The sequence below is a fragment of the Pinus tabuliformis genome, chromosome Q (assembly GCF_031772625.1).
Source record: "Pinus tabuliformis cultivar Carrire ecotype Pingquan chromosome Q, CPIR1, whole genome shotgun sequence".
In the NCBI taxonomy this organism is placed as follows: Eukaryota; Viridiplantae; Streptophyta; class Pinopsida; order Pinales; family Pinaceae; genus Pinus; species Pinus tabuliformis.
In genome coordinates, this window is record NC_142296.1 from 19185413 (window position 1) to 19213267 (window position 27855).

At 39.7% G+C, this 27855-nt stretch overlaps 1 protein-coding gene across 1 annotated transcript in view; it reads left to right on the forward strand.

Annotated features, from left to right (window-relative positions):
* The window catches only part of LOC149218067 (uncharacterized), a 162095-nt gene that overhangs the window by 58773 nt on the left and 75467 nt on the right, over positions 1-27855 (forward strand). Inside the window, exon 2 of the mRNA XM_089383790.1 lies at positions 7094-7388. Within this exon, the coding sequence (XP_089239916.1) occupies positions 7094-7388 (295 nt within the window). The remainder of the gene's footprint in view (positions 1-7093; positions 7389-27855) is intronic.

Here is a 27855-nt window from a genome sequence, read left to right on the forward strand (position 1 = left end):
GGGTTAGGCCTAGAAGGAGAAGAAAAAGGCGAGAAAAATATTCTTTTAGGTGACCACCAATGGTTAGATCAGTGCCTTGCCTTTGGGAGAGATGGAGTCAAGGTGATTTTGTGATTTGGAGAGACTTAACCCGATCAAGGAGACCTTTAGGCAACTTTGCATGGCAAATTAGGGCATGAGAGCAGCTACCAAAGGATTTTATACTTCGATGTGCAAGAATTGATGACTTATCAAGGTGTATTCAATGAAATTAAACCTCTAGGAACATTCATTCATTATACATGGCACATGTAATATATGCAACACTTCAAAAGTCCAAAACTTCCACAATTTTGCATAAATTAGGGCAAATTTCAGATCTAGAGAGCGAAAATCCCATACATTATTCATGTGACAAGATAAATGTAAAGAATAGACATGAAAAAGAGCACTTACATGTACAATGAGTATATCCAATCATCAAATCAAGACAAATTTGAAGCTCTAAGACCAAGAGAATAGTATCCAAACATCAAAATTCATCCATGAAACCAAACTCGTCCTCCAAAAGGAAATGTGAAATTCATTAAAGAGCTACTAATCCAATCCAAGTGATGATGAGAGAAATGAATGACTGTATCATCTATTTATACAATCCAATAGGGGATTCAATTAGCCTAATTAGCTTAATTTAGCCCCAAATAATAAAATAATGTACAATAATGATATAACTTGGTGACAAGCCCACCAAGATAGCTCCAAAATAGAAAGATAAGCCTCTCAAGAGGGCTAAATAGTAAACATGATGAGTCGTTGGGCCATTGAGAGGGCCTAGTGGAGTCCAAAGTGTGCCAAGTTGAGAGAAAAGGCTCCAAACATAGTGTCCAAGGGGTTGGCCCCTTGATATCCAAGCAAGTCACATGTGTTGTCCCCAAGTGGGTGTGGGGGCACAATGACATCCTCATGGGTCTCCAAGTGGATCAATAATGCCTGTAAACCATCTGCAAGGGCTAGAATGATGACATAAGCCCTCCCTTTGTCTCCCGCGGTGAGATACATATTCATCTGGACCCTGGAACCTTTGCCAAGTGTGTGGTACAAGTGTGAAGCCGACTGGGCATAATGATCCAGGTGCATCATCCTCATCCAAAAAGGTGGAACACGAGCAATCACTAAATAGTGTTGGGGATCCATGAAGTGCTCTCTGCTATGGTGGAGGCCCATGACTTTCTACACTCACTTTACTGTTAGTTTGTGTAGCATCGGGGGTGTTCTAGTCTCGAAACTTTGTGGAGAGGCTAAAGCACATGAGTTCTCCAGAACCCAAAAATTGTTTATGGAAATTCCATCTAGAAGTGTCTCAATTAGATTATTAGCCTATTTTTAAATAATTCCTATGTCTAAACTTAGGAAAAGGGGTTAATTAATCAAAATAAATTGAGATAAGGTGTGAATTATCTAAAAACTCACATGGATCGACTGAGAAATAATCTGGGCCCTTGATTAAGTTTTAATCTTGGCCGTTGGAGGTCCAACAAAAGATTATAAGAAGTTGATGGGTAGATGGAGAACACACCAGTGCAGACACTCAGTGATTTAGGCATATCGATTTTCCAATAGCAGAGTGATTTGACAGGAGGATTCGAGCTAGAGATTGAGTAGTAAGTGGCAGCGGAGTGAGGCAGTATTCCGGTGGATGTTTCTAGTGCCAAAAGAGTAAGATTGAGGGAGTGCAAGTTTGCGCAAGCAACAACAACAGAGCAGTTTGATATAGTTGGAGGAGCAGTCGATTAAGTAGCTAGTGGGTGGGATTTTGATCAAGAGGACCAGTGAACCAGTTCTAGAGCTAGAGAGAAGCAGAGTTGTAGATTTCAAGAGTTTTCGGAGGCAACAACAACCAGGTCTGTGCAAGCACTGCACAGAGGCTGACGCAAAAGGAAGTGTGAATTGTTGAGAAGCCAGTTTTGGGAGCCGAAATTAGCTATGGGGTGAGGAAAAATCCTCGCAATAATTTTGCCAGTGATTCTCTCAGATTGGATTTCCAGTTTGGCATCCAAATTATTGTACTCATATTTGCTGCTGAATAATAATATTAAAACCCTCATCTGCTGCATCGATTTTCCCAGGTTGGGTTTTTCCGGGGACAATTGTCCAAAAATAATGTTTTTTAAATTCTTGTGTGTGCCAGAATTTCTTAGTTTCCAATATTTTTATTTTCCGTAGAATTTTTATGGGGAAAATTGCAGTTAAGATTTTATTTATCGTTTGCTGTAGCAAATAAACTGTGTAATTAAAGTTATAGTTAGGAGAATAATTTCCAGTTATTGCAATAAATGAATTTTTCACACCTACAATTGCCAATGTGACCCTCTGGAGGGCTTGGACCTCGTATAGGGAGACCAAACCCCAAATGGAGACCCACCTGCAATCCTGCATAAAATCCAATGTGTCTCCTTGCCTTCCAGTACAACAAATCATTAGAGTAATCAAGTAAAAGAGCTTACAAATCATGAAACACAAGTGGACACTTCATAATGGCATGCCCTTCCATAGTGGGCTTTGGCATGTACAAGTGTCTCCAAGCTCAAAAGGGGGTTAACCAAGGACCCTATTAGGTGGTTTTAGCCTCTAAAGGGGGTGACATGTCCATGGTACATCCATCAAATGGTAGGTGGCATGTGATATAGTGATGGAATGGAATGGGGGTGAAGGGGAAGCTCTGGGCCACATGCCATGGTACAAGGGTAGCTAATATGGGGAAGCCCACACTTGAGTATGTGAGTGTAGGAGGGAGCAATCGTAGTACATGAGTTATCCCAACCTTTGCTTTTCCACCTTTCTTCACATGCTTTTTGCTTTTTACTAATTTTTCTTTATAACTGCTCGAGGCTCCACGGGATGAGAGCATGGTGTGTAGGATACAACAGTAGATAGCCCCTTGAGGCGGGGTAGTTCATTGGCTACCAGGGGTTGGGATAATCATGGGTTCCTTAATGATGGAGGGGGCTCATCTAGGACCCATAGGAACCAGTGTGATGGTCATGGATAAGGGGTAGAGCTCACGTTTGGCTTTGGCCCCCGTGCTAAATTTGTATGTCCCGACCATCTTTTACATTTTATGGTACAATTTCATGTTGAGAGTGGCCAAATATGCTTGTTTTTCTTTTTTAGTTGCATTAGCCTTCGGGGGATCGTTCCGGGCCCGACGCAAGGTGTGGACAAGGGGAGGGGGAGGCTAACTCCTTGTGGACCCATTAGACCAATGTGGACCCGGATGGGAAATATGATGAATGGGGTTGTAATGAGTGGAAGGGGACTGATGTATATGGTTTTGGGAAGCAGGACCATGCAACCGAAATCAGGGTTTCCCACGTAGTGCCATCCCTAAAGCCTAGTGGCCAATAAAGGAGATCCCATGGGACTAGAATATGAGGTTAACAATCAAAGGGGCAGAGGAGACAAGAGTATAGACCTAGGCCACTCCTTCTGCCAAATCCCCCCACTAATCCATGCTCAAAAGTGTCCATGATAAGTAAACAAAAATACTCAATCACACAATGATAAGCCATACCTTCGGGTTTGGAAGGCCCACCTTCAAACATACGATCATAACAGATGGACAAGGGACCACATGGTTGGCTCAAGTAGCAGAGAAAATGGCACATCGAGCTATGTGGTGGCTGCAAGGGGTTGCTGGGTGCCGACTGAGGACCATCTAGGAGATTTTTTTCTCCTATGGATATCACCCACAAAGTGGTGGGTAACAGGGGCTTCATTATTCCAAAATTAATTGAGGTAGACCTCATATAACTAGAGGTACCTCATTTTCTTTTTCATCATCACTTGTGGATAAATTCGGCCTCTTTGAAAGAATTTGGCCTAGCTGAAATAAAATTCTTTCTTGTGGAGATGGGATCTTTGGTGGAGTATTTGCTTATGGAGACTCTCTTGCTATGGAGTTGTCGTTTTGGAATAATAAAGTATTCATTCATGCATTTTCTTGTAAGTATTCTATGTATTTGAATATCTTTATGGCTATTGCATGGAATGGATATTGTTAGGGTTTCTATGTGATAGTTTTTATTGAATATTTTTCTATGAAATCTTAGCAATGGTATTGTATGCATTACCCTTGTAAGCCTTATGTGACAATCCCTTAAGTGATCCTTCATGTTATGCTCTTCTCAATGACTTTGTTCCCTCATAAAATGATAGCTAGGGTATGAAACTAGGGTTTTTCATATTCCCTTACTCCATTCTAGGGTTTGATTTTTCATAAGTAAATCTCCCTCTAGACTCCATCACCCAAGATCAGGCATTGACCTCTTCCACATTGGTGATCACATCATAAATTTTCCCAAAACCTAATCTCTCTCTCTTCCCTCAATTTTTCGGAAGGAAAGTTGCTAGGCTAGGGTTAGGGTTAAAATTCAACTAGGGTGCATGTATTGGCTTGTGGAAGGATTCAACACGTGGTTGGTAAGACATTGCCTCAAAATCATCCTTTTCCGATGGCTAATTCTTCCATTTTAGGGATGACATCATAAGCCTTAGGCAATTTTTACCCTAGGCAAACCTTAATCTAGCCCTAGGCTTCAACTTGGGGCTTGTTGAAGGTTTGTTGTTCCTAAAATTGATCATATTCATCTATTCAAGCCTTTTCTTGGCCTTGTGCACCTAGGTAAGCTTGTTAACCTTGCCTATTCATAAACCCTAGGTCACTTGTGCCCTAGATATGCCTTTTCGAGGGTACACTTTGCCTTGTATAAGCTAGTTTAAGCTTCGTTCTTAAGTTGAGTACCTATCCTAAGCCTATCCTTGTCACTTCCAAGCCTTAGACTTGATATATCCATTAGGTGACCTACATAGGGAAGCCTCCCTTGTGGTGAAAATCCACTAAAGAGTAGGAGGTGGTGGTTGTGGTGACAATGGGCCACACCTCATAGTGTTGTCACTTGGTCTAGCTTTTTTCTTGTGAGCTCCCCTTACAAGACCTCCTAGATTTTGAGGCAACAAGGCTAAAGACTAACCCCCTTGGTAAAGTGAGAGAACAAGTTTATAATCATGATCGGTCAATCATTCAGATCACCCTTTTAGTCATGTTAAAATGCCCTAAAATTTTTAGTAAAAGCACTCGATTGCAAAATGCTCAAAGTACTTGTTGAGTGGTAGCCCACCTTTATTCAAGACACTTTTATTCGAGAGGAATGCCAGATAGTGAGAGGTGCATGACCAGTGCAGATGGCGAAGGAATGTGGCATATCATCACTAATGAGCAATGTGTAGGGCTGCTGGTTGGCTATCCAAAACAGGAGAAAAGTTTTCTCCTATACGGTTACCCATTTTGGGGGTAACAAGCATCTTTCCAAAAAGTTGCGTAGCTCTATCAACTTCAAACTCTCTTTCTTAAGATTTTGGTTCCTCAAACAACTCACTAATCCCTAAATATGATGACAGGGTGAGTGTCTAGAAAATTGGGTTCCTCAGGATTTTTTGCTTTGCAAGCTTCCGTAAAAATTACACAAGTAGCCTTTGCATGGAAAGAGTTGCACACTCTACATAAGTAAGCATTTAGTTGGTTAACAACATTGATGGATTCTAAAAGATTAGGGGGCTTTTTATTTGGAAAAGTAGGTTTGTATAACTCCCTTGGCTGAAAATTATTCCGCTGTGGTTGAAACTATTGACTTCTTTCCAATTGAATGAGGCTACTTTGCATGGCCGATTGGTATTGTCTTATCTCACTTTGGGATTGAGCTATGGACATTTGAAGTTCTTTTGACTGCTGGGTAATGAGTCATAGGATCAGGGGAACTTGTTGATGTTGGGGGTTTACTCTTTGATTTAGATTTAGCTCGTCTTAGAAAGTAAAATGACATCAGGCTTTCCAGACAATAGCCAACTATTATCTATTCCTTTAGCTTTTTCTTTAGTTTCATTAATATTGTTCGGTTTAGATTGATTAAGAAAGAAACTAAAAGTACGATGGAACACATTAAGATAATATGTTAAGATAGCTTGATTAGGGGTTTATGTATATGGAATATCTTGCACTACCCTATCAAATCTGACATTGAATTCATCTATAGTTTCATTTTCTTTTTGTTTGATTTCTGTTAATGCATTCAACAAAAACCTAACATCTTTCTTTTCTGCCCACCTATCAGAAAATTCATCATGCAATTGTTGATAAGTACTAATGCTATTATCTAGAAGGCTCTCAAACCACATAGATGCATCACTAATCAAAGAAAGAGAAAAGCGACTTAAATATGCAGTCTAAACTAGTAACAGTCAATGGATTCAAACTTCTAATGAATTTATCCCAATGTTCTTTAGCACTTATAAAATGATGTCCACTAAATGTTGGAAGCTCTTTAAATGAATCTTGGAGGTCATGGGGTTGATCAGTGATATTTGAGAAATCAAATGGTTTATAGATATCGGTCAACCAAGGTGTATCCATTGTATTTATTTCAGGTTGAACAAATAAGACTCCTAATGCAAAGAGTGCTTCTAAAGATGTAAGATGATTTAGTTCCCTAACTTTAACTCCATGTTTTCTTTGTTGATATAATAACTCAGGTTCGGGAACAAAGATTGTCTCACCTTGGCTATTGCATCTTGTATTGTATCTTTTGGTTGATGTGGGTTCAGTTGGAGTTGCCAGTGGGTTTCTTTGTTTGGAAATCACAATTATGTTGTTTTTAAAATAGCCAAATACATTCACAATGTTGTTGCATTTCAACAAGGAATAGTGTCTACAGCTGTGACTATATGTGTAAATGATGTAGTGCTTTAAGCACTAAGAATTTTGATAAAATATTAAAATGCAATCATGTGTTATCAGTCTCCCAACTTTTCATAATTGTGATGCCTAGAATGCAAACTATTTTGCAATTTCCCTGGATTGACTTAAAATAGTGGCAATTAATGTGCAGTTGTAGATGGAGGTGATCTGCAAATACCTTAAATAAACATTAGAAATGTAATTAATTTGTTTTGAGGAATACTTTAATTCATTTTCCAACATGTTTAAATTTTTGTATTTTACTGAAAAGCATCCTTAATGGAAATTTAGGAGTTTGCCTCTTCTGATGAAAGATTTTTGCAGTCGTCCTGCAGAACCATTTTATACAAAATCAGTTAAAATACGCATCCTCTGAAAGATGTGTAGTAAAATCCGTTCTGGGAAACCAAGTGCAGTCTGAAGGAGACATTGATGAAGTCTGTGAACTAGTTAATGGTGCTGAGCTGGTTTTAGGAGAACAAGACAGTTTCAATGCTTATCTATTAAAGGCTATGAAAAACAATAATGGAGCTGCAGTACTTCTTCTAAGTGATGTATTTGGATTTGAAGATTCTGGGACAAGAGACTTTGCTTATCGCCTGTCATGCAATGGATATAAGTAAGTTACTGTAAGCTGTAAGAACTTAAATTCACACATTGATGTGATGCTTGTATTAATCTTGCTATAAATAACTTTGCTGATTAATAAGCTAGTTTTTGGAAGGTGATTCTATTTACTAAATATTGATGCATTGTCATTTCAGTTTGAAGATTAAAAAACCCGTAATATATTTGGTCAGGGGGATCTTGACAAAGATTATTTTCTCTTTTCAACTGCATCAGCAAATCTGTCAACTATGATGGTCTACCATATGATGCAAAAGTCCAAACTAAGACAGTAGATTTTCTCTAGTTGAAAACATGTTAGCCTCACACAGCTCAACAATTAGTTGTCTTGGGACACTCTTCTGCTTGTTGAGGATGTAAAAGTTTTCATGAGGTGGATTTTTTTTTTGAGACATGGGTATTGTTCCTCTCAGCGAGTAGACCACTTTTGACAAATGCATGTGAAAATCTGTGCAACGCTCCCCCTGTTCTGCCCCTGGAAAACCTATAACATTGTTATTTGACCAGCCATATCTTGAGAATGCCTTCACCAAATGGAAATTCCACGTGGCATGTCATCCTCTCACTGAGCTCTGCAATCTGGGACCCTGTTGACTTTTTGACTTCCGAGACCACTTTGCCTTGGGAAACGTGAACTACATTGGGAAGTGTGAAATTGTCACTGACTATGAGACTGCTATATATGAGAAACATCTAAGGGATACGACACCAAAGTCAAGACCACGTACAGACTGGATAGACTCAATCATGTGGAAAGACATAGGTGCACCTGACATGGGTTAGATTGGCCCCTACACTGGTGATCACCCCTACACTACAAGGCTCCCACAAAATCATGAGTCCACATATAAGCTTACCTTAAGCCCTCCAATCCTACTAGGGACGAAAGAAACCTGCTGCAAACTCGAAGGGACAAGGCATGGTCCAACCAAAGCAAGACTAAATTCAATGTGACACAAGGTCTAGGATGCCTACAAGGCCTCACATGGTTGTTCCATGGCTTTTAACTTGTGACCTTGGGCTTACAATGGTGCATGAATCTATAGGTACCCTGGCTGAAAGAGGGGTAACAAGTATCAAAGTTGTTGCCCGAGCATGTGCATATTTATGAAATAAAGCTTCCTTTTAGTTCTTCCTTGTTTAGAGAATCAACCAGAGAAATGATAGCCATGATGTCTGTTAGTTTTTGTAGCAACGGATGTGTTCTAGCCACAAAATTTTGTGGAGAGGCTAGAATACATGAGATCTACAAAACCTAGAAATCTTTTCTGGAAATTCCTCCTAACAATGACTTAATTAGATTATTAACGAGTTTTTAAATATTTCCGAAGTCTAAACTTAGGGGATATGGTTAATTAATAAATATTAATTAAGTCAAGGTGAGAATCACCTAGAAACTCACACGGATCGATCCAGAGATGATCCTAGCCATCAATTATGTTTTAATCTTTGCCGTTGGTGCTCCAACAGAGGATTATAAGAGAAGGTCGATGTGGTGATGGAGAAGACACTTGAGAGGTTTGATTTTGTAGTAGATCGATTTTCGGAGTAGCAGCAGTCAATTGTTGGAAAGAGAGCTAGAGATCAAAGCAGTGAGAGAGGGGCAGAGACAGTGAAGTCAGAGGAAGATTTCCAGATCTAGTGAGTGCATTTGCAAAGAGGCAGAAGAGCCACAAAGAGGCTGACGCTGGGGCAATGTAGAAGCCTCTAGAGGCAGTTTCGATTCTGTTGGGGAAAGACGAGTTTCAGTGCTAGAAGCTGGATAGAGGTTCTAGAGGCCAGGAGAGACATTTTCCCAGACAGCAGCAGACTAGATGGCTTGAGGAGAGGCTGATTCAGACTAAGTGCAGAAGGGATTGCGCTAGGGTGACGCAGTAGCTGCGTAGAGGCAGTTTGGACGGCTCACTTGGAGTTGTGGTCAGAGCCCGGATTTGCCTGTGGGGTGAGGAAAATTCCTTACTAGATTTTTGCCAGTATTTTCTCTACAGGATTGCTAGTATTCAACATCCAGATTGTACTCAAAATATTTCACTGTTGCTTAATAATAAAACCCTCAGCTGCTGCACCGGTTTTCCCAAGTTGGGTTTTTCCGGGGACTTTTGTCCAAAAATAACTGTGTTATTTTATGTGTGTGTGCTAGCATTTCTTCTAGCGTTTATTCTTCTGCAATTTTATTTGTGTAGATTGCAGTGTGAACAGTAAATAAATTGTTAAATTAAATTAACAATTAGGAGAATAATTTCCAGTCGCTGCAATAGGATTCTAGTTTGGAATTTTCACATGGTATAAGAGCGCAGTTGATAAGCCAGAGAGTTCAGAGGCAAAAAGAGAAGGAATTTTGCTGCTCATTGTGGGTAGCAGGTCAAAATTCCCAAGGGCAGCACAGTCATTTTGCCAGGAGGCCGAATCACTTGTGGAGGTTCGATTTTCTAAGCGAGGGGCAAAAAAATTCGATCTTTCCAGATCAGGTGATTCCAGAGGCAGAGGGAGCAACTCAGATTTTTCATTGACCAGATCTCTTGCTGCACGCAGAAGTTTTGTAGCAGTACGCTAGAGCAGAGCCAACATCGGGTGGAAGGAAGCAGAGCACACACAGAGGGAAAATTTTTCTCAGGGAACTTCTAGTCTCAAGAAGTTCTAATTTTCCTTGCAGATCAACAGCTGTTGTGAGCAAATCTTCTCACTTCAGAAGGGAATGCGAATAACAGAGCAACAATTGAGTAGAAGGAAAGAGGAGATTTTTGACGTTTTGTTGAGATGGCCACTGTTGGGCTTCGCGATCAGGACAGGTTGGATGGAGCTTCCAACTACATCATCTGGAAGGCAAGGATGTCCTTCCTTCTAGATGAATATGGTCTGAAAACATATATTGATGGAGTGGTAGAAGTACCCCAAGATGCAGATTAGCTGAAGGAGTACAAAAAGGAGATGGCATGGGCGAAACATTTGATCCTAGATGGTGTTTGGGATCATGTTGTTTCACACATAGCTGGTAAATATATTGCCAAAGAGATGTGGGATGCTCTCTCTACGTTGTACCAGGGTATTTCTGAGCATTGGAAGATGTACCTAGAGGAGAAACTAAGGTGTGTCAGGAATCAGGATGCAGAATGGGGAAGGCATAGACCCCTTCCTCACCAAGATTCAGGAGATCCGGGACCAACTTGCAGTTGTTGGGGTAGTGCCTCAACTCATGGAGCTAGTGCGATTGGCACTCAACAATGTCTCAGAGGAGTGGTAAGTATTCGTCCAAAGTATCTTGGGCAGAGATACCTTGCTAAGGTGGGACAAAATGTGGGTCAATTTGTAGCAGGAGGAGTTTAGATGAGCTCTATTGAAGAGCTCCATCAGTGGCATCAACAATGTATCGAACCAGGTGGAGGAGGAGAATGTGGCCCTCGCATCAAAGGGTCCCAATCAGGGACAAGGGGAGCAAAGGAAGAAGAAGGACCTGCCAAAGGTCAAGTGCTTTAGGTGTGGTGAGCTTGGTCACTATAGTACCCAGTGTCCTCTCAAGAAGAAGGACAAGGAGGAGAAGCAGGCAACTTCAACAAAGATTGATATGCTTTTCTCCAGGCTGGAGGAAGACTTCGCGATGTTTGCTAATATACCTCTAGGAGTGAGGTGGGGTGACTTGATGTTGTAGACCCAGAGTGCTACAAATGGGCAGGATCCTTGAAGAGTACACCTCTTGGATCAATACCTAGCTATGGGGGCCCACAATATTTAGTAGCAGAATGGATCAATGACAATTGTAGAGACTAGTAGCAGTCAGATGCTGGGGAGCGCAGTGCAGAGTTGGCAGTAGTGCAGTTGGCACAATGCAGAGTTCGCATCAATGCAGATTCTTCAGTGACAGTGCAAATACTAGCAATAGTCAGGGACTCGGATGAAAAATGCATTATACTAATCACAGTTGATTCAGTATTTTGGATGCTTTTCAGTTGTAGATGTTGCAGTTGTAGCAGCAACAGATGAGAGGGAGTTGCAGTGTTGGTAGTAGTTCAACAGGGTTAGTAGCAACACATATGCAACGTATATCAAAGTTGCGCAGTAGTTGGTGGGCAGTATGGCCAGACATCAGCAACGTGACCAGAGATGATGCAGAGATAGGGTGCCACTACAGGGGGTGTAGTAGCATTAGAACACATTCCTCGTTAAGAGGGAGTGTTATTTTTTGTAGCATCAGATGTGTTCTAGCCACGAAATTTTGTGGAGAGGCTAGAATACATGAGATCTCCAAAACCCATAAATTGTTTCTAGAAATTCTACCTAGAAATGACTTAATGAGATTATTCATGAGTTTTTAAATATTTCCTAAGTCTAAACTTAGGGAATATGGTTAATTAATCAATATTAATCAAGTCAAGGCGAGAATCATCTAGAAACTCACACGGATTGATCCAGAGATGATCTTAGCCATCGATTATGTTTTAATCTTGGTTGTTGGTGCTTCAACAAAGGATTATAAGAGGAGGTTGATGTGGTGATGGGGAAGACACTTGAGAGGTTCGATTTCATAGCAGATCGATTTCCAGAGTAGCAACAGCCAGTTGTCGGAAAGAGAGCTAGAGATCGAAGCAGTGAGAGAGGTGCAGAGACAGTGAAGTTGGAGGAAGATTTCCAGATCCAGTGAGTGCATTTACAGAGAGGCAGAAGAGCCACAGTGAGGCTGGCGCTGGGGCAACGCATAAGCCTCTAGAGGTAGTTTCGATTCTGCTGGGAAAGATGAGTTTCAGTGCCAGAAGTTGGACAGAGGTTCCGGAGGCCAGGAGAGACATTTTCCCACACAGTAGTAGCCTAGACGGCTTGAGGAGAGGCTGATTCAGATTGAGTGCAGAAGGGACTGCGCTAGGGTGACGCAGTGGTTGTGCAGAGGCAGTTTGGACGGCTCACTTGGAGTTGTGGTTAGAGCCCGGATTTGCCTATGGGGTGAGGAAAATTACTTACTAGATTTGGGTTTTTTCGGGGACTTTTTCCCAAAAATAGCTGTGTTCTTTTTTATGTGTGTGTGCTAGCATTTGTTCTAGCGTTTATTCTTCCGCAATTTTATTTGTGCAGATTGCAGTGTGATTTATTCAATATTTGTTGTATCAAACAATAAATAAATTGTTGAATTAAATTAACAATTAGGAGAATAATTTCCAATTTCTGCAATAGGATTCCAGTTTGGAATTTTCACAGTGTAGGAGATGAAGATGACAAAGTTGTGGATGAAGTTATTTTAGGGTTTGTCCATAAAATAGTTTATTCAACTAGACTCGGTTATGCAAGCTTCTTGTCTAAAAAGATTCATGAACAATTTACTAACTTTGAGGACCTTAAATGCTTTAGATACCAATCATACTTGATTTATCTTCTCATACTCCAACAATCGATGCATTTTGGACATTTAGTGTTAAGAAGAGAAGATCAGAATGGACGAGAACTTTAAGTTTTTGATTGGACTCAAGTTGTTAGAAATCATGGCTGGCCAAATGGTTTTAACATGTTTGTGGATGCATTTATGGCTATAGCTTATATCAATGTTGCACTAATTGTTATCGGGATAATATCGGCGCGAGGAAAAAATTGGAAAAAATCGTAATAATCGGGAAAAAATCGGTAACAATCGGGAAAAAATCGTTTGGTACAAAAATATTCATTTTTTTTCAATTTTTTTTAATATCTAAACCATCTGCAACATAAAATAAATACATTGGCACATAAATATGATAAAAGAACTAATATATAAGATGTTTAATATCATTTCTAGTGCTAAATTGACACATAACAGTGAATCATGTCCTGAATAGTAAGTCCTGACTCCTGAGTCCCAACTCAACCTCAAAATATCAACAAAAAATATAATAATGTATCTCATATCATGAGTCATAATGTCATATACAATGAAATGAACCAAATAACTAAAGTCTAATACTATTGATTTCCTTTGCCCCTCTAGATGTAGATGTCGGTGGAGTTGGCAGGCTGTAGTAGACTATGGAGTCTGCTGTGCTCTAGAAGCTGAAGAACTAGGAGCTACAGGAGGTAGACCACGTCCTCTACTTGTGACAGGGGTAGCTTGGGTCACCTCCTCCTAAAAAAAAAAAATAAAAATAAATTATTTTTCTATTTATTTTTTTTTTTCTCCCACGATTTTTTCGAAAAAATTGGGCAATTTTTTTTTATCCGATTACTACGCGCGATTTTATCGTTTAGTTGAAATAATCACGATTAAACGATAATATCGCGATTTTAACGACACTAGTTTATATATTGTTTTCTAATGAAGCCCCCAGGATACCTCCTGAATATAAGATTCTCATGCAGATTAATGAGCAATTTTCGTTTTTAGGGAGTTGTATATTTGAAGGACCATACAATATGGAGGATTTATGTTTAGAATTGAACTTTACAAGTTGCACGTTTACTTAACTCCAAGGATTTTTGCCTTAGAATTTATGAGAGAAAAGCTTAACTCATACTAGATATATTTCATTTCAAAAAACAAGAAAGCTACATTCTCCATGCCAAATGAATTTTTTTCTTTTGTTATTAAAGCTAAGGACTATACAATATTGAGGATTTGTGTTTATAATTGAAACTTTACAAGCTGCATGTTTACTGAACTCCAAGGATTTTTGCCTTCGAATTTATCAGACAAAGGCTTAACATAGACTAGACACATCTCATTTCAAAAAACAAGATAGCTGCATTCTCCATGCCAAAGAAATTTCTTTCTTTTGTTCTTAAAACTAGAGCAGCTTTCCACATAATTGAACATATGTTAAAAAATTCAGGTCTTGAAGAAGACTGTAACCTATCCATTTATCAAAACTTAAAATTTATAGATATAACCAAATATTAGATAAGAAAATATGATATACAAGAACTTGTTATGTAAATCCTCCATATTGTCTCATTGTTCTGTTTAAATTTCAACCATTTAGTCTACTCTAAGAAACTAGGTTATCCAAATACTTTAAACTTCTTATTTGATATCACCCGCTTATTCTACTTGCCACTTTCCAAGGATATAAATTTTTGAGTTCTGGACAAAAAGTTGTGGCCCTCAGAAGTTTTATCAATTTATGCCACATTAGCAGCTGGCATGTGGCTTCACCACATGTGCCATGTCATGTGTTAGGTGGATGACATGTGGTATCCTTACATCTACGAGTCATCACCGTATTTTGCCACCTCCATAGGTTGCACACATCAATTGCCTAAATACATCTAAATTCGATAAAATTCCGAATAGGCTTCTCTTGCAAAAAGCCGGATCTTCGGATTAACAGAATCCAGATCTGACTTTTGTCAAGTAATCGGAATACCTGATAGAGTGGCAAATAACAGATTTGGATTTGGGAAAAACCTTATGGTGTATTTATTCAAAAAGTTGGATTGATGGATTCCGACGCTGATTATCGACAAGTGACAAGAATTATTAAATGGAAAAGGCAGTTAACAGAATCCAACCCAGATTTTGTCAAAGATATCTGGATTGGGGATAGTTTTTAAGGGACATTCTTTCCGAAATCCAGATATCTGGATTTCAGATCGTACATGATTGGATCCATATCACCCAACCACATAGGCACCACATCATCTTCTTGCCATGTTAGCATGCCACATCATCGTAATCTATCTTTTGTGCCATGTTATCATGCCACATCATACATTTTTTTATGTGGCTCCACTTTTCTCCATGTATTCTGTCGTACTAGCATTTGGATTTGAATTTTTCATAAAATGTTTGTTTATATAATTTATGAATCTCCAGACATTTGGATCTTGATAGATCGTGATACCATCCCTGTCATGTGATAGATTCTAGTGATGCAATTATCCCTTTTGTTAACCAGATCACCAGGCTACATGTCACACCACTGTTTTAATTTAATTAGGTTCAATTAATGAAACTACAAAGCATTGTTAATAAAATGAAACGATGACTAAGCACAGGACCATCGAGCTTCTCATTTATCTTTAAATTAGCAAGGGAAAGGTTGTTCCCTAGTCCCAAACGCCAAGCCACTAGACCATCGGGGCACTAGGCCACCAAAACACATTTCTTCAACTTATACCAATCACCTCAGTTGGAAGGATCCCGATTATGTTAAACACAATATAGTTAGATTATTTTTTGTCTAAACTTCAAAATCTCACTTAAGGTTTATTAATTGATTGTCCATCATCCAACGATCATCAGGCAACTATGGGTCGTTCTAATGTTTTTCAGCCAGTGCGATGAAGATGGTTCCTTGCGGCTAAGCTTCTAATCACGACCCCATTCCGTGTGATTAGGAGCTAGGGCTTGAAAGCCCCAATCACCCAAACTCTCGAAAATAGTTTAAAGAATTTGAACTTATGTATAGACTATAGAAAGCAACTATGTATTCTGAGGGCTCAAGGGTTCTAAGGGCTCAAAACGTAGAACATTATGATAGGCTTTCCACATGCAAATCTTTGGATCGAAAAGGAAGGATTTCATTCTCTTTAAGAGTTTATCAAGACAACGACAATGTCTGGCAAGGACTTCTAATCAACTCATTTGTAAGTAGAAGTTAACTATACAAGATGACATAAATTTGGAATGTGCATTATATTGAATTATTGGAGCTATACCGGTTGCACAGAGCCCGTCTAAATTTAAGCAATCTTCATTTCTTTTTACTTCAACCATAAAAATTTATAAACAATGCAAATAAATAATGAACTTGTAGTACATAAATAACAGATTTACCTGAATAAGATAAGGATGATGAGCAACAACCAATAGATTGAGCGTTTCTCACCCAATCCTAGGTACTTCTGCTAGAGAATTCCACCACCTAGCTAGGCTATGATGCCTTTTACCCACCAAAAGTGGGTAAACACTAGGAGAATTTTTTTATGTCCTTTGGTCATCCAACCAATCAACAAACCGATGATGATCCACAGATAGCTTTACTTCAAAGCTCTCCACTTATGTCTTGGTTAGTGCTCTCTCCCATCTAGCATACTTCCATAAGAAAGTTGGGTGATCTATCAGAAGATACATTAACTATTCTTGTAATCACGTGCTTTCATTTAATGTTAAGGGCATACTAATATGGATCACGGGTCAAGTTGGATGATTGACTGCTCTTAATTGTTTCCTTGTACCCACACTTGGGAGTTATCCTTTTCCCTTAGTCTAGTGTGACCTCTCCTCAAGCTTTTTCTTCCACTCTTTAGGAGGGGCATGATTAGGAGCCATTGATTGATATAACGTGCCCAAGGTAGTCCATACTTATCACTTTCCATCTTTCCATTATATTCATTTCCATTCTTTGGGTTGATTGTCATTAGTCACTGGGATTGGCACCCTATATCCACATCTTCGATTCAGGGCTTGAAAACTTCACCCTAAGAGGTTGATGCATTTGAAAGAAAGAGAAAGACATGTGAAGCCACAAATGAAAGAAAATGAAAAATGCAAAAGATGGCTAGGACAAATAATAAGAATGTGGGAAAAAGCCTAACATGAGCTCTACCCACCTCATTAGCCATCAACCACTTCCAAAGCATTTCATGCTCTATCTAAATAAGGAACTTATGAATGTCTTGTTGACCACACTTTGTCAAAAGTCTAAGAAGCAGAGTACAAAGCAGTGGACAATTTTTTTTGAAGATCATTGTCATCATTCAACATCAATTTTGTCTTTGTATACCCAATTTCTTCATGTTTCTTGTAAATGATTCTATTATGACTATTAAGCCATGTAACAACACCTAGGTAAGCCTATGATTTTTGTCAAAGGATTTCAACCTAGGGAGTTTTTTAACCTCCCTGAATTATGTGTATTTGTAAACACGCATAATCAACAAAGTTTTTCTCCCAGATATACCCCAAAGCTAGGGTGGAATTCATTGACGAGGTCTTAGGTGAGTCCTAGTGTTTATCGAGTCTATGTATTTTTCATACTAGATCATGTGTCTTGTCGCAAAATTGGGTAATGTCTTGAGGGTCTATGTCTAAATGTGTATTTCCCCTTCTAAGGGTTGATAATGTAATATTTGATGTAAAAGTGTGTTTAGGAATAATTTAGTGCATGGTTACTCATATTTAGACACCATGGCTAAATTATTTTATTATAGACACACTTGGAGGGTTGAAAAATATTTATTCCCCTCTTGAGTCTTTTAATTAATTTTTCTGGCAAAAATAAAAAGAAATAATTAGCCAGAAAATTAATTAATTTTGAGTCAAAAAATAATTTGAGAGAAATTAAATTCTCTCCAAGTGGAAAATAATAAAAAATTCGTGGGTCAAAAAAAGAATTGATTTTTGGAGGTCCTCCACCAAGGGAAAAATGGATTTTTTTCAGAAAATTTCACCCCTTGGACCTTGGTGGTTAAGTCAAAGTGATTTTTTTGATGATATTAGTCCAAAATATTATTTTTTGGATTGACAAAAAAGGGGTTTTAAGAGAAATTAGAAATTTTCCTCAAAAAATAAAAAATCAACGGTGGAGATCAAGTTATTTTCAAGGGAGATCAACAGATAAGATTACTTTGACAAGGATCAAGTCAACTAGCTGTTATTTCCACTTGGAGGGGTTTTCTTCTCTCATTTTCTATATAAGGAAGCTATCAAGCTCCTCATTTCATCTTTGGATGATGTAATCTGTAACGCATGTACTGAGCCTTGCTCTACTGGAATTGTATTTCTCATAATAGAAAGACTTTGGGGTTTCAATTCATGGTGTTCTTCTATCTGCTGATTTGTGGTATGTGCTAGTAATTTTTATGCTCTATATTATATGCGCTTCATAAATTGTTATTTCATTTGCTGCAAGACGAAACATCTATTGGTACAGGTATCTTGCCTTAGGTGTTGGGTTTAGATCTATACCCATAGATCTAGATCTCTCATGATCTAACAATTCATCTTTTAAGTTTGAATAGAGATCTACAGGTACGCTAGCCCTTGGTCTCCAAGTTCACAAACTGTGGAGAAGAATCAACCGTGTTTGGATTTTGAGCTTTCATTTTGCAGGGTACTTTGCAAGAGGGTTTTGGCCAATGATCCATTTACATACATCATTCATTTTAAAATCTCTCAAAAAATTAATTTCTTTCTCTTGTGCTATAAAGATTTAATTTGCTAATGAGAGCAATAATTTTATTTTGTAAATATTGTAGATATTTGTAAAATAATTTTGAATCCAACCCTTGTATTTTAAATCTAACCTGTTACCGCTCAAACTAGCAGGGGGTCCTAGAGGGGCACTTGCTAGGTTAAGAGAAAAGCCCACTGTCACCACAATTAAAGCTTCCTAGTTTTTATGGACTTTCACCGATGGGAGGAGACCCAATATATAGAGAATCACTTATGAAGAATAGATCAACTAAAATGGGTGTGAAGTGATCTCAAGGACCCTTTCCTAGGGGAGGCTCAAGAATGGGACTTGCTTGCCTTTTAAGCAAGGTACAAGGCTTTCTAGGAGAAGGGGATGAGGATTTAAGGGCTAGGTTTGAGGAGTGTGAATTGTAAAGGAGCTTCCAAAACCCTAAAATCCTTGTTGAACTTGGTTTCCCAAGTGGTTTTTGAAGAGTTGACTTTTCAAAGGTATGGGACCACACAGGACCAAGTGGACCTAGGTTAGGTCAAGAGGAAGGAGTTTAGCAACCAATGATAGACTTGACCTAAACAAGGAGGAGAAAGGGATCAAAGAATTGATTTTCAGTTGAAGGTGCAAATTGATCCCTATGAGGAGCTAGCCTATGGAGACTTAGGGAAAAAACCAATCTTGACGCTAGGGATTGGGATATCTCACAACTCCACTGTCGGAATTTCCTCAAATTTGGAGGAGGCATTAGAGAGACACCAGTGCAGTTGAGGCCAAAAGGACAAAGTTTTTCTATGGGTAGTTTGTTGGGAAAATGATACCCTATGAGCCTTTATGCGGCTAGACCTAGAATAAAGAAGGAGAGGTGAAGAAAAATGTTTCTTTAAGTGATCACCTTATGGTAGACCAGTACCTAATCCTTTTGGGAGATTGGTGTCAAGAAGAATATGAAGATAAACTTCGTTTCTAGGTCAAGGAGTCTCGAAGATCAACTTCGCTTGTGACCATAAAAGCTTTTATACTTCATTTTGCAAGGTGAAGTGGCTTATCAAGATAAATTCAACCATAGAATTATCCCTAGGAGAATTCGTTCAACATACATGGCCCATACATAGAGATATGCTATATAGAAACATAATTCCACAATTTCGCAGTAAATGCATGCAACAACTAGCCCTAGTATAGCGAAAATCTCATTATCAATGTATGTGACAAAGTAAAAGAATAAATAACATTAAATTTGTACTTACATGTAAGAGAATATATCCAACCACCAATAAACTTGCCAATCAAGAAGCTCCAAGATAAGAAAAGACAATCCATACATCAAAATTCATCCATGCTCCAAAATTTTGTCCACCAAGAAGGAATAGCGAAAATCTCAAGAGAGATACAAGTCCAAACCAAGTGATGATGAGAAATGAACTCTCATCATTTGTATTTATACACTCCTAATGAGTTCGATTTAGCTACTTGAGCCTACATTAGCCCCTAAAATAAAAATAATGTGCAAATAACTAACTTTTGGTGACAAGCCCACCAAACTAGCTCATAAACAAAATAACAAGCCTCTCAAGAGGTCGAATGATCAATAATACATGTCGTTGGGCCTTCTAAGAAGCCTGATGAAGTCCATAAGTGCCATAATGATGAATAAGACTTCCAAAAGTAATGGACAAGGGGTTGGCCCCTTGTTCTCCACATAATAAACCTGTGGTGCTCCCAATGGGTGTGAGGGCACACAAGTGACCTCATGGGTCTCCAAGTAAGTCGAAGATGCCTGTAGGTCATTTGTAAGGGCTCAGATGATGGTGTAAGTGATGCCACCTCAGCATACAAGTCCTCAGTCATCTGCCAAGTGCATGGTACAACTGTGGGGCTGAGTAGGCAAAGGTGAACCGGGTGCATCTTTCTCGTCCAATAGGTGAATCTTGAGCAATCTCTGAACATCTCTGGGGATCCATGGAGTGTTGTCTACTGTTTTGGAGGCCCATGGCTCTCAACACACACCCTACATATGTCAATGTAGCTCTCTGGAGGGTTAGGACCCTGTATAGGGAGACCAAACCTAAAATGGAGACCACCTGCAATCCTACATAAGATCCAATGTGTCCCCTAGCCTTCCAGTACAATAAGTCATCAAGGAAATTGAGTAAAAGAGCTTACAAACCATGGACAATAGGTGGGGAGTCCATAATGGCATGCCTTTCCATAGTGGGCTTTGGCATGTGCTAATGTCGCCAAGCTCCAAATGGGGTTAACCAAGTATCCTTTTAGTTGGTTTCCACTTCTAAAGGGGTTAGTATGTCTAGGGTACATCCTTTAAAGAGTGGTGGCATGTGATAAAGAGATGAATAGAGCAGGGAATGAAAGGGGAAGCCCTGGGTCACATGCTGGGGTACAAGGGAAGCCCACACTTGGGTATTAATGCATAGGAGGGACCAATCATGGTAAATGTGGTGGCCTGACATTGATTTTTCCACCCTTCTTTATATGCCTTTTTCCTTTTATGATTTTCTTTAATTGACTGCTTGGGGCCTAAGGGGTAAGAGCATGATGTGTGACATATAGCAGTGGATACCCCCTTTAAGGTAGGGCAGTTGATTGCGCACCAGGGGTTGGGATAATCATGGGTTCCTAAATGATAAAGGAGGCTCATCTAGGGCCTGCAGGAACCAAGGTGACAGCCATGATGATGGGGTAGAGCTCATGCATTAGCTTTTGTCCACGTGCTAAATGTGTTTGTCTCGACCATCTTTTGCATTTTGTGGTACATCTTCCTATTGAATGTGGCCAATTATGCTTTTACTTTTCTTTTCAATTGCATCAACCTTTGGGGCATCATTCAAGGCCCGACCCATGGTGTGGGTAAGGGGAGAGGGAAGGCTAACCCTATGTGGACCCAGTGGAGGAATGTGGACCTAGGTGGGAGAAATGATGAACGGGGTAATAATGAATGGAAGGGGATTGATATATGTGGATGAGAGAGCGAGACCACGCAACCAAAATCAGGTTTTCCCATGTAATACCATCCCTAATGCCCAAAGGTCAGTAAAAGAGATCCCACGGGCCTAGGGTCCAAGGTTAACATCCAAAAGACGTCTAGGGACAAGAGCACAAACCTAGCCCATTATTTTCGCCAAATCCCCCCATTAATCCATTGATAAGCAAACTACAATACCTTTAGGTTCGGGAGGCCCACCTTCAAACACACGATCATGAGAGATGGGTGAGGGACCACATCGTTGGCTCAGGTGGTGGAGAAATGGCACAACGAGTTAGTTGGTGGTGGCAAGGGGCTGCCGGCTTAGGATCATCTTGGAGTAAAATTTTCTCCTAGGGATTTCACCCATAAATGGTGGGTAACATCTGGCTCCAACTGGGACGTGATCTCTTGAAAAGTGGACAAAGCTACTCGATCGGGAGGTCAAGAGAACTCCAACAATCACTTGGTTACCGTAGACCCGTTACCTGCACATATAATAAATGAAAAACACAAGGAAGCATGCTTTTGTGACGTCTCATGATCGGACATGCTTGGGTTAGACCCATAAAATCGACTCATAGAAGTAAACTTTCAAATGAAGTTTTTAAATCTACATGCAACTAATCTGTCATGAGAAATATCATATGTCATTAGTTCTAATGCAAAAATCAGCATGCAATGCATCCTACCTAACATGCATATAATAATGCTAATGCTAAGTGTAATCATAAAGGCAGTGCAACCAACATATCATCATATCAATATACATATGCCTGCCAGTATGACTACTCATGTAGCAAATCCTGAAGTGGTTGCAGATACATTTGTATGGAGGATGAAGCAGGTGGGAGGTGGGAAAATATGATCTCCATTCGAGGTGAAAGGAAGCCTTAGGAGAAGGACATTAATCCAATCCAGAAGTGCAGGGCTTTCCCTCTAAGTACGCAATGGTGGAATGAAATATCACTCTCAACAACTCCCTATCACAATAATTGTTTATAATATCATGCTTTGTAGATGCCACAAGGTCGGGATGAGAGGGGAACGAAGGGCGAGGGAAGAAAGGGGTGCAATAAATAGGTTGCTCAAGGTGATGGTTACATTCGAGAGGGGAGGTCATGGAGTGATCAAAACCCTGAGGGTGTGTCTAAGAAAGTAAAGTATAATCAATGAGGGGCTCTTCCTCGACACTATACTCGGAAGGGGGAAAGGGCTCACAGTCACTTGAGATCATATGACAAGGGATGAGGGAATCACTTGATGAAGACTCAAGATGGTGAACAATAGAACAAGGCAAAGGGGAAGGTGGAGTCTCAATGGGACCCTTCCTTGAAAATCCAACTCTGGAGGCTCAAGTGATTTGAATATACTCCCGAAATCATAAGGAAGGTAGGTATGAGCAAGGGCCTTATCAATCCTATCATTGTTGGTATCAAAGATAAGGTCCTCCCAAAAAGGAGAATCAATCATCTCCAATTTCTCCTTTTCATGCAAGGGAAAATGATAATTCTCCTTCCCAAGGGTATTGATGGATATGTCCTCATAAATAATGCCCAAGAGAAAGGGAGGACCACTCTCAACCTCATCCTCCTTGTCGGTGTCATAAATGGGAGCACAGTCAAATTGAGGGCCAACAATTTCCCATTTCTCTTTTTCAATATGGAAATAATCTCCAATGTCATCTTCTAAGGGGCTAATGGGATCACCTTCCTCAAGGTTCTCAAAAGGAGAATCATCGGGAGTACTATCCTTGAGAAAGGTAAGGTTAGTCTCAACTTCACTTTCCATAGACTCATTCTTCCCAACACATGTGTCCTCAAAATCATCCTTTTCATCATGTGGACCCAAGGAGGACTTGTCTTCCTGCTCATTACTTAGATTCTCAATGTCTTGATGATGCTCGATGAAGGCTTCCTCTTGGATGCTTAATGCAGGGTGTACTTGAAAATGTCTAAGAAAGCCATCAACGAACTCTTCAATAGATGAGATGCTCCTAGGTTCATGATCATGCAACCATGAGTTATGACCACTGAGAGATCCCATGAACAATAACATAAGGACATCTTGGTGAACAACCTCCTCTCTTGAAGCATGTGCATTAAATCTTTCTACGTGGTCAATTGCAGAGAGTGGATCACCATCAAACACACGCACCCCACTTACCATCATTCTTGTGACATGATTAGGGTGCCCGAGGATGCTAGCAATGTCCAAAGAAGGAAATTTATCAAAGAAAGACAACCTATTTGAGATATACATGAAAAATATGTAGGAGTCATCGGATTAAATTTAAGGATGCCTAGAAAAATGCTTGCTTCACCCTACAAGCATCAAGCTTAAAGTTCAATGAAGAACTAAGGCTTCGTTCTTCCAATGGAGTCGCCAATAATGTTGTGTCAATATGTCATACAAACACATGTTTTGTGTCCCCGACAATGATGCCAAAATGTTATCGCTCAAACTAGCAGGGGGTCCTAGAGGGGCACTTGCTAGGTTAAGAGCAATAATGAAGCTAAAGCCCACTGTCACCACAGTTAAAGCTTCCTACTCTTTACGGACTTTCATCGATGGGGGGAGATCCGATATATAGAGAATCACTTATGAAGGATAGATCAACGAAAATGGGTGTGAAGTGATCTCGGGGACCCTTTCCTAAGGGAGGCTCAAGAATGGGACTTGCTTGCCTTTTAAGCAAAGTGCATGTAGGAATTTATAGGGTAAGTTCCTCAGATAGAACATGAAAGGACACTGCTCACAAACAGATCACAGATCAATACACCACTATTCTTGACGTGGTTAAAACCCTCAAAGAGGGAAACAGTCCACGGCCTGAGCCAACGCGGCCACTTCAGGCAATTTATTAATAAAAGAAAAAAATTTACATAAGCTTCTCTCATGAACGGTCACCCTACAAATGACCCTCTGTGCTCTTTAAATAGATATCATGGACCAATCGGGTGTTAAGCCATGGATCAAGTGTCGATAATACCGAGGAGAGAATGAACTGCCGGATCACTTAATGTCTAGAACATATCGTGACCGTCGAATTGTAAGTTACAAAAGTACATAGTAAAGAAATACACTTTACCTAACTCTACACTAGACCAAGTTATACTTAACTATTTCCTATGTGTCAGAATATCTTAACATCCCCCCCTAAGAACAACTTGGGATAGGATTGAAGGATGTACAAATATGACACAATAGGAGAAGGAAGGAGGCATTAGAGCCTATCCCGCCTTAGTGACAACTTCTTGAACTCCAACCATAAATCGAAGTTTAGTAAACTTTGCCTCTGTGAGAGCCTTTGTAAAGATGTCTGCAACTTGATCATCTGTTGAACAATATTGCACTTCAAGAACATGGTCATGAATGAGCTTCCTGATGAAGTGCATGTGTAGTTCAATGTGTTTGTTTCGCTGATGTTGGACTGGATCTTTGCATAGTTGAATGGCACTTTGATTATCACACCAAAGTGTAGTCGGATGTTGCTACTGAAAGCCAAACTCTGACAGGATCTGACGAAGCCACAGGGCTTCCTTACTAGCTTCTACGACGCCATGATACTCTGCTTCTGTTGAAGAAAGAGAAATGGCACTTTGTTTCTTGCAAGCCCATGTAATAGGTCCAGAACCAAGAGTGAAGATATAACCTGCATTAGACTTTTGATCATCAGGGTCACCAACCCAATCGGAATTAGTGAAACCAACCAATAGAGGAGATGCTTCTGCACTGTAATGAATCCCAAACTGAACTGTACCTCGAACATAATGAAGTATTCTTTTAGTTGCTTTCCAATGACTTTCATGTGGGTTTTGCATAAACCAAGCAATAAGGCCAACAACAAAGGAAAGGTCAGGATGAGTATGGGTCAGATACAAAATTTTTCCTACAAGCTGACAGTATAAGGTAGCATCAACTTTAGGGGAAGTACAAGTGACTGAAAGTTTGGCTCTAGACTAAAAGGGAGAAGGGGTTGGCTTACAGTCTTCCATGTGAAAGTGGCGTAGAAGATCACAGGCATACTTGGACTGGGAAAGGGAAATATCTTCCTTGGATTGCAAGACTTGAAGACCAAGAAAATAATGCAAGTGTCGTAAGTCAGTGATTTCAAACTGCTTTTTAAGGCTAGACTTCACATGGTTTATAAGGTTGGGATCACTACTAGTAAGGATAAGATCATCAACATAAAGAACAAGAATGATAAGAGACTTACCCACTTTCTTGGTGTAGATAGTATTGTCAGAATGACACCTAGAAAAGGCAGTATCTAAAAGAAAGCTATCCATTTTGGCATACCAAGCCCGAGGGGCTTGCTTGAGACCATAAAGGGATTTCTTAAGCCGACATACAAGGCTGGAGTCTAGGTGTATAAAGCCAGGAGGTTGTTCCATATAGATTTCTTCATGCAAGTCCCCATGCAAAAAGGCAGATTTAACATCCATCTGATGGACTTCCCATTTGAAAGAGGCAACAAGGGAAAGAACAACGCAGATAGAGTTCATTTTGGCAACAGGGGAGAAGGTTTCAGTATAGTCAATGCCTTCAACTTGTGAAAAACCCTTAGCAACAAGACGAGCTTTATGTTTATCAATTTTTCCATCTAGTCCATACTTGGTTCTATAAACCCATTTGCATCTAACAAGTTTTCGTCCCTTTGGAAGAGGAACAAGATCCCATGTATCATTTGCCAATAATGAACGATATTCTTCATTCATAGTTGCGTCCCAATCTGGATGGTCTGAAGCTTTTGCAAAGGTGTCAGGATCATAATTCGTTGGAGCTTGAGCCAATAAAGAAGAGGCTCTATCAAACTGAGAACGAGTGCGACGTTGATCTGTAGGATCACCTACAAGAGCACCTACTGCATCCCGAGTAGCGCGGACCCATTTTGGAAGCTAAGGAGCTGAAGGAGGATCCCAAGAAGGTGGGGGAGGATTTTCATCCTCGCTGTCATCATCTAAAGAAGAAATATTTTCAGAAGTAGAAGGGATAGAGAGAGGTGGCACATCCGCCGAACTAGGCTCGTAGGCCGATATATTTTCAACAAACTTTACATCTCTTCTAATGATAATATTTTTGGATTTAGGTGAAAGAAGTCTATATCCTTTGACATCTTCAGAATATCCAACAAAAATACATTTTTCACTCTTAGGTTCTAAGGCTTTATGTTTCTCATCTGGAATATGGGCCCATGCTTCACTTCCAAAAACACGAAAGTGACTGACATCTGGTTTAATTGAGCTCCATGCTTCTTCTGGAGTGATATTCTTTAAAACCTTAGTAGGAGTGCGATTTACTATGTAATTTGCAAAACTAATTGCTTCTACCCAAAAATTAAAACTAAGTCCTTTAGATTGAAGCATACAATTAGCCATTTCCTTTAAGGTGCGATTCTTCCTTTCAGCTACACCATTTTGTTGTGGAGTATATGGAAGAGTATGTTGCATTTGAATTCCATGCTCAGTGCAAAAGTTGATGAATTTGTTATTAACATATTCTCCGCCATTATCAGATCTTTGCTTAAGAATTTGATGTCCATATTGTTTTTCAACAAAGGCCTTAAAGGCCAAGAACATGTTAAATACTTCACTCGAGTTTTAAGAAGTATACCCAAGTGCATCTGGAGAAATCGTCAATGAAAGTTAAGAAATACTTGTAGCTAGAGAATGAAACAATTGGAAGTGGACCACATAAATCACTATGCACAAGCTGTAAAGGGGTTGAGGCGTTCCAAGAGGCACGTTTTTCAAAACTATCTCGATGATGTTTTTCGAGTACACATCCGGAACAAACACTATCTCTGCAAGATACCATAGGAAGACCTGTCACCATATTTTCTTTACATAGATTTTGAAGGGAACGATAGTTTAAGTGACCAAATTGCTCATGCCAAAGTTTGCTCACTTCATCATTATGAGCAACAAATACCGAGAGAAGAGTTGATGACCCAAAGTTGTTAAACTTATACAACCTTGTAGAATCATCAGCAATGCCAGTAGCTAAAATTTGTTTAGGATCTCTTAGGTCCTTAATTACAACATCGTGAGGTGAAAATTCAACGGTTTTACCTTCACCTGAATGAGTTATTTGATATACAGATAGAAGGTTGCAGGATAAGGTTGGAACACATAATACATCATTAAATTGACCATTGTCTAGATGAACAGTTCCAGTCCCTACTGTTAGAGTCGGTCTAGTAGCCCTCCATCAGCGATCAAAGCTCTTTGCATTTGCAAGGTAGGTGTCTCATCAGTGTCATTCTTTGCATTCCGTTAGGCATGCCATAACCCTGATGGAGGCGCTGGTGTCTTTGTCCCCCTCTGGGCACTGCTGGATCAACTTGTTTTAGTCATTAAACTTTGTCAAGGTTACTTGTCTATTGTCTTGAGATC